At 37.5% G+C, this 7428-nt stretch overlaps 1 protein-coding gene across 2 annotated transcripts; it reads left to right on the top strand.

Moving 5' to 3' along the window:
- The first annotated feature begins 1027 nt into the window (after positions 1-1027).
- LOC124414012 (C-1-tetrahydrofolate synthase, cytoplasmic) lies at positions 1028-7385 on the top strand. 2 transcript variants are annotated; one of them, XM_046894864.1, is made up of 12 exons: positions 1028-1086; positions 2081-2152; positions 2564-2899; positions 3718-3810; positions 4004-4145; positions 4234-4345; positions 4467-5336; positions 5436-5653; positions 5730-6193; positions 6287-6539; positions 6638-6823; positions 6934-7385. In XM_046894864.1, the coding sequence occupies exons 1-12, from the start codon at positions 1043-1045 to the stop codon at positions 7021-7023; spliced, it is 2880 nt and encodes a 959-aa protein (XP_046750820.1). In that variant the 5' UTR covers positions 1028-1042; the 3' UTR covers positions 7024-7385. The 2 variants fall into 2 exon arrangements, with proteins under 2 accessions (XP_046750820.1, XP_046750821.1); XM_046894865.1 differs by lacking the exon at positions 1028-1086 and adding an exon at positions 1654-1726.
- Positions 7386-7428: the final 43 nt, after the last annotated feature.

Raw genomic sequence — 7428 nt, 5'->3', positions numbered from 1 at the left:
TTTTCAATTGCGGATTTGAACTCTTCTGCATATACAATAAAATGCGATACACAAGTTTGATAAAAACCAATCAGAACGAACAGATTAGAAATTGTTTATCGGTAAGAATGTTTATTATACGATCATTCTCGTTAGTGAATAATTGCTGATTGGACACGCGATAAAAATATTTTCAACTCGTAGTACGTCACGCGTAATAAAGCAAACAAAAACAAATCAATTGGGAAATTGACTGAATTGTATTGAACACGTATGCAACTAATATGATTATCATTACGATAATATATATATATATATATGTAGTACGTTTAAGAAAATTGCAAGATTTGCAAGAAAAATTAAATGAAATTTTCAAATATCGCTCTCGACTACAGTGTGAGGAAAACAAAAATTACTTCCGCCATTACGATTTCAAATTATCCGTGAAATCAATGACATAAATCAAAGGCAAAGAGAAAATAAAAAAAAAACAGACAAAAACAGAAAAAACTAGTCGAAACGAGAAACGATCTATTCGCGTTTAATTTTCAATATTTCTTTACATAGTCGAAGCTGTAAAAGACGTGTTTCGAGGCGAACGCATCTCTCGCTTCGCAGCCTTGATCTCTGCGAGAAGAGAGCAAGATAACTAATAATAATAATAATAATAACTAACCAACTATCGTCTTGTTGTAGACAAGAATTGCACAATATTTGGCATTAGATACGCGACTTGGAATTAAAATAAAATGATAAATAAGAACCCTGCAAATAATGGGATAAAAAAATGCGACAAACAAATCACGCGTACCATGTGGGTGTTATAAAAATGACATGAAATGCCGATACGAATTGATCACACAATCACAAGAAATATATGATATGATAACGAATGAAACGTAAGTGAGTGAATAAAATCGATTCTGTTTTTCAGTTTCTTAAATCAAACGCGAACAGCTGGGGGTAAGACGAGAATCGCATTTAATTATCGTCTCGTTAGTTCATTAATGTTGTAAACTCAATCGACGTCGAATTCAACGTATACATAATTACATTCACCCGAATGGGAAGATTACTACAAGTATCGAAACGATTATTATCATTCAAGTAAGCTTGTCTTCACACTTTTCTAAACATAATTTCGTTTTTTGCAATTAACGATTCGTAAGTTTCTTCTGTTTTTAATTGTTCACAGTTCTAAAGAAAACGTGAACAAAATACTTAATAAAAATCCGTAAAAAAAAAAAATTTTTTACCCCATTGCTGACGATTATTTCTTCCATCAAAAAATACTGAAGCAAATTTTAAACGAATTTAAATTATAGTAGATTCCAAAACGAATATACGAACGACTGGATAAACCGATAGATGATATAAATCAGTGATAAAAAAATAAATCAACGATTCAAAAAAATTTTTATTAACAGTCGTTCAAATATTCCCGCCAATCTATGGCTGCCCGTCAGGTCATCGAATGTGTGTGTATGTTAAACGCATGTTACAACGTATGAGGCAATCAAATCCCCTCTAAAGTAGTTCGAAGTGCGCCTACAGATTAGCCACCACCAATACACAAGTCCATAGAGTGTGAAATGTGCGCATGTGTGAAAACAATGTGTGTGATAAAGAGATTAGAAGGCGGAGAGTGAGAGAGAGAAAGATAAAGAGAAAAACAGGTCTTCTCAGCTCAGCATAGTCTCGAGCCGAGTAGTAGTCGAGTTTATCTTGTGATACTCGCGAGAGTTGAGTAAGTATTTGAAGGTAGTTAAGAAATTGATAATAAATTGCTAATAAGATCGAGAATACAAAAAGTTGAGCCGTTTAACGGTAAATTTTGGATTAATTTTTTGAGATTTTTTTATTTCACAGGGATAAAAGAAAAGGAAGAGTATTAAAAATAAAACAATAAAAATCGGTGAAGATGTAACAATTAGATATTTTAAAGCGATCTTCCTAATTAATAGTAGTATGTAGAAAACAAATTTTTCGAAATTCTGATAATTTTTAAGTCATATATTGTTTTTTACAAATATTCTTCGAAGACAAGTGATTATGGACGGTTAAATGAATACTTAAAATCATTTGTTTATTATTTTTACAGAATTATAAATCGAAGGAAAATGGATCTGCCCGAAACACGTGGCGTCGTGCTATCCGGCACAGAATTAGCCAAGTGAGTATCGGAGAGATATAAAAACGAGAAACGATTGAAAAACATGAAGATTTAAAAACCAGTCATGATAAAAGGATGATAAAAAATCAAAACTAGAAAATCCTCACTGGAATATAGATATTATATAGATATATATATATATAACAAATTTTTTTTAGGTTATGTAAGTAACGCGCGGGATTTTACACGGCGGTGAGATAAAATAAACAATTGCGAATCGCTGTGCGTGTAAATAACCGCCATTACTGTGTTGTTATTGTTATTATTATTGTTATTATTATCGTTAATAGAATTCAAAATATCGAAGAAAATACCAACCCAAGAAAAAAAAAAAAAAAAAAAATTTGAACGAAACGTTCTAAAATAACGATCATTTCAAATTTTCATTTTTCTTTTTTTACGCAATTACAGAGAAATCCGCGCCGCCATAACTCAAGATGTAAAAGCGATGCAATCAAAGCTACCGAAATTCGCACCTGGTTTAGCAATTGTCCAAGTTGGCGGGAGGGAAGATTCGAACGTTTACATACGTATGAAAATAAAAGCTGCGAGTGAAATCGGGATCGATGCGAATCACGTTAAATTACCAAACACAACTACAGAAACTGAATTAATTAATCGTATAAACAAACTTAACGACGATCCAAACGTTCATGGAATAATTGTTCAAATGCCACTCGATTCCGTAAACAAAATCGACTCTCATCTGATCACCGACACAGTTTCACCCGCGAAAGACGTCGACGGGTGAGTAAATTGTTGTTGTTATTATTATTATTATTATTACTGTTACTGTTACTTTAACGTATTCTTAAATCACCTGTAATTTTTTTTATAAAGAGAGAAAAATGGAAAATCGCAAAATTTTTGTATTACTGGAAAATAAGACTTGTGTTCTTCTATTTCTTCGATTTATCGTATATTATGTTTGAATCTTATTTTTTGAACACCGTGTAGATTGATTGGCGGTAATCTAATCGGAGCACCAATTGCCCTTTAACATTCATGTATACGTTGTACGTATATACGTATGTAAATAATTTATCGACGTCAATGACCGTTGCGTAATTAGCATTATAAAACTTCAAACTTAAAGAGATATAAATTCACGCTTGTTACATACATACAAACGATGTTGATAATATAAGATTTTAATTTCGAAATCTTAATCACCCGATAGGATTGCATTACATTATAGATATCAGATAACGTAATAACGTTGAATAATCGATGTAGGATAAAATATTTTTGCTAATACGATGTATGAAAAGGAAGAGAAAAAAAAAATGCGTATATAATAGACTGTATCAAAAAAATTGACTATTTTTTTTTTTTTTTCATAGGGTTGTACTGGAAATATTGTTCAAGATGACGAAAAAAAAAAAAAAAAAAAACATTCAACAAGAGAATTAGAATATCTTATTCAAAGAAACAAGAATTCTGATTTTGTTAACTTTTACGTTTAGAAATTTTTCAAGATCGATAGCAAATGTGGTAAAAATTTTATGAGACGCAGATGCACAGCGTTATTATAACAACTAAGTTTTCTGTGATTGTGATTACAGATTGAATACAATCAATGAGGGTCGTGTGGCGATCGGAGATATGAGTGGATTTTTACCGTGTACTCCGAACGGTTGTATCGAGCTAATAAAAAAGTGAGTTTAACAGTAGATATTAATTTGATTACCTTAGCGATAAATTTTTCCTTGAAATTAGATCAAGAACTCGACTGCAATTTGATTTATAAATGGAAAGAATTTTGCACGCTATAATCCAGAAAGAAAACTTTCAACTATTGAGCGTAGTTATAGATAACAATTTTCTAAATCCTGCAACGATTCCTTACAGGAGCGGAGTGCCAATATCAGGAGCACAGGCAGTCGTTTTGGGGCGAAGTAAAATAGTCGGAACGCCGGTAGCAGAACTGCTAAAATGGCAGAATGCAACGGTGACTGTTTGTCATTCGAGGACCAAGGATCTACCGAAAGTTGTGAGTAAGAATTTAATACAAATACAAATACAAATACGTCGAGATTCCCAGATTTTGCTGATGTTTTGTTAAAAAAAAAATATTTCAGGTCTCTCAGGCAGACATTCTTGTCGTCGGCATAGGTCAGCCAGAAATGGTCAAAGGATCGTGGATAAAACCTGGCGCAGTTGTAATCGACTGCGGCATAAATAGCATACCAGGTAATTAGTAGTTGACGATCGTAAGGTATTTTATTGCGAACAATGAGTTTCAAAGAATGCAAGATCGGCGTCGACCCTCCTAGCGTTCGAATTTCAACATCGAGTTCCATTGAAATTCCAGATCCCACAAAGAAGAGCGGTCAACGATTGGTAGGAGACGTAGCTTACGCAGAGGCGTCCAAAGTTGCGTCATACATAACGCCGGTGCCAGGTGGTGTGGGTCCGATGACGGTTGCAATGCTGATGAAAAACACTGTGATTTCGGCGCTTCGCTCCGCAGAAAAACTGCTCAGTTCAACATGGAGCTTTAAGGCGCTGCCGCTGAAGAGAGTCGAACCGATACCAAACGACATAACGATATCGAGGAGCCAAGAGCCAAAGAACGTTGGCGTATTGGCGGAGGAGATCGGTCTTAGTCCCAGCGAGTACAGCCTCTACGGCAACAAAAAGGCCAAGATAAGCCTGCGAGTTCTGGAACGCTTGAAGGACCAGGAGAATGGAAAGTACGTAGTGGTCGCCGGTATAACTCCGACTCCGCTGGGCGAGGGCAAGAGTACGACGACTCTCGGTCTCGTCCAGGCTCTGTCGGCGCACAAGGGAAGAAACTCGTTCGCTACGCTTCGTCAGCCCAGCCAGGGTCCGACATTTGGAGTAAAAGGAGGAGCCGCGGGTGGAGGATACTCGCAGGTGATACCGATGGAGGAATTCAATCTCCACTTAACAGGGGATATCCATGCGGTCGGAGCGGCGAATAATCTTTTGGCGGCACAGATAGATGCCAGATATTTCCACGAGAGTACGCAATCGGATAAAGCGCTCTTCGACAGGCTCGTACCGACCGTTAAAGGAGAGAGAAAGTTCTCAAAGATTCAACTCCGCAGGCTTGAAAAAATTGGGATCAAGAAGACTGATCCTAACTCGTTGACCGAGGAGGAACAACGGCGATTCGCAAGGCTGGATATCGATCCTGAAAATATCACTTGGACCAGAGGTGAGAACGAAGTATAGATTGATTTTATCGTATTCGTATTCTCTTTTGAGAATAAGAAGTGATCGATTTAATATGTTGCTTTTTTTCTGGTCCGATCAGTCGTCGATCTGAACGATCGATTCCTCCGCAAGATAACGATAGGTCAGAGTCCCACCGAGAAGGGAAAAAGCAGAGAGACGTCCTTCTGCATATCGGTTGGCTCGGAAATAATGGCTATTCTAGCGCTTTCGACCAACGTCGAGGACATGAAGAATCGTCTGGCGAACATCGTGGTTGGTTTCAGCAAGAGCGGAGAGCCTCTCACCGCCGATGACTTTGTAAGAATTTTTTTGTGGATTTAAAACTGCTCCGTTAGCTCTTCGATATATTTTATCTCCCTTTAATCCACGACAGGGAGCCACTGGTGCAATGGCTGTCCTGCTGAAGGATGCCATCGAGCCGACGTTGATGCAGTCGATAGAAGGAACGCCGGTGCTGGTGCACGCTGGACCGTTTGCAAATATAGCGCATGGTTGTTCGTCGATAATAGCAGACGCAATTGGACTGAAATTAGTCGGGTCGAACGGATTTGTAGTGACGGAGGCTGGTTTCGGCTCAGACATTGGGATGGAGAAATTCTTTGACATAAAGTGTCGCACTTCGGGACACGTTCCTAACGCTGTTGTACTAGTGACGACTGTCAGGGCTCTAAAAATGCACGGAGGAGGTCCTGCGGTCACTCCAGGAGCGCCGTTGAAGCCCCAATACGTTACGGAGAACTTGGAGCTAATCAAAAAGGGTTTGCCGAATCTCATAAAGCACATCAGCAATGGAACTAAGTTTGGAGTTCCTGTTGTAGTGGCGATCAATAGTCACGCGTAAGTTTTACTTAAGGAGACGTTAGTTAGCACGATGATTTGAGAAGTTATATAATCCGAGTAAAACTTAATTGCCGTTACTTTTCTCCTCAGGACCGACACGGAAGCAGAATTGAATTTGATCAAGGAAGCCGCTTTGGCTACAGGTGCATCGGATGCAGTGATTTGCACTCACTGGGCGAAAGGAGGAGAAGGCGCGGTAGAATTAGCCGACGCAGTTATTGCTGCCACTAAAAAGCCGAGTGACTTCAAGCTACTGTACGATCTTAACACTGGAATCGAAGCGAAGATAAATATCATTGCGAAAGAAATGTACGGCGCTGGTCAAGTCGTTCTAGTCGATAAGGTAAGTTTAGGTTTACAAATTCATTTTGCACTAAACGTCGAGGTAAAAAAATTATTCTTTACACTTGAGTCACTGAAAAATTTACCCTCGTGTTTCAGGTGAAGCAGAAAATTGAAGAGTACACTAAACTTGGCTACGACAAGCTGCCTTTATGCATGGCTAAGACTTCGAATTCTCTTACCGGCGACGCTGCGATAAAGGGAGCTCCGACTGGATTCACCCTGGAGATAACGGACATATTTGTATCGGTCGGTGCAGGATTTGTCGTCCCTATGGTGGGCGAGGTGAGTCATTTCTGTTTGAAATTATATTGGGAAAAAAAGTTTCCTCACGATTTTTGGGAGAAATTAATCGTTCAGATTTTCATCGAACTTTTTATCTACTTTTTATCCAGATTATGAGGATGCCCGGTTTACCGACTAGACCCAGCATCTATGACATGGATTGGAACGGCGAAACGGACGAGATAGAAGGATTGTTTTAGTCGCTAAGCATTACTCAAACACAACGTGATATGTTAAGCCATTCCTTGTTTTTCTTCTCGCTTTTCTTCTTTACACATTCACGTAGTTAGAACTTGAATGCAATTTAGCATGGATATTCAATATATATCGCAGAGACGATGCATTATTCGATTTCTACATCATAATTATCTCATGCTCATTATTTTTTCTATATATATATATGTTATGTTTATATTACTCTAGATGTGAGTTAAGTGCTCATTTGTTGATGTTTATTAAACACTTTTCGCATTATATTTCTTGTTCATTTCAATCGACCCGGGAAATTATTGTCATCAATGAAATGACTGTATTTCCTCGTAATATCGATGGAAAATATTTGGATAAAAAAAAAAATACAGGAGAAACGATAAAAAGTTAATTCA

This window comes from Diprion similis, chromosome 13 (genome assembly GCF_021155765.1).
Source record: "Diprion similis isolate iyDipSimi1 chromosome 13, iyDipSimi1.1, whole genome shotgun sequence".
Lineage (NCBI taxonomy): Eukaryota > Metazoa > Arthropoda > Insecta > Hymenoptera > Diprionidae > Diprion > Diprion similis.
This window is presented reverse-complemented; position numbering and strand designations above follow the sequence as displayed.

Coding starts and splice junctions, on each gene's coding strand:
- LOC124414012 (XM_046894864.1), top strand. CDS start 1,043: ATGGGAAGATTACTACAAGTATCGAAACGATTATTATCATTCAA. Junction 2,153..2,563: donor TCCGGCACAGAATTAGCCAA/GTGAGTATCGGA, acceptor ACGCAATTACAG/AGAAATCCGCGCCGCCATAA. Junction 5,337..5,435: donor AAATATCACTTGGACCAGAG/GTGAGAACGAAG, acceptor TGGTCCGATCAG/TCGTCGATCTGAACGATCGA.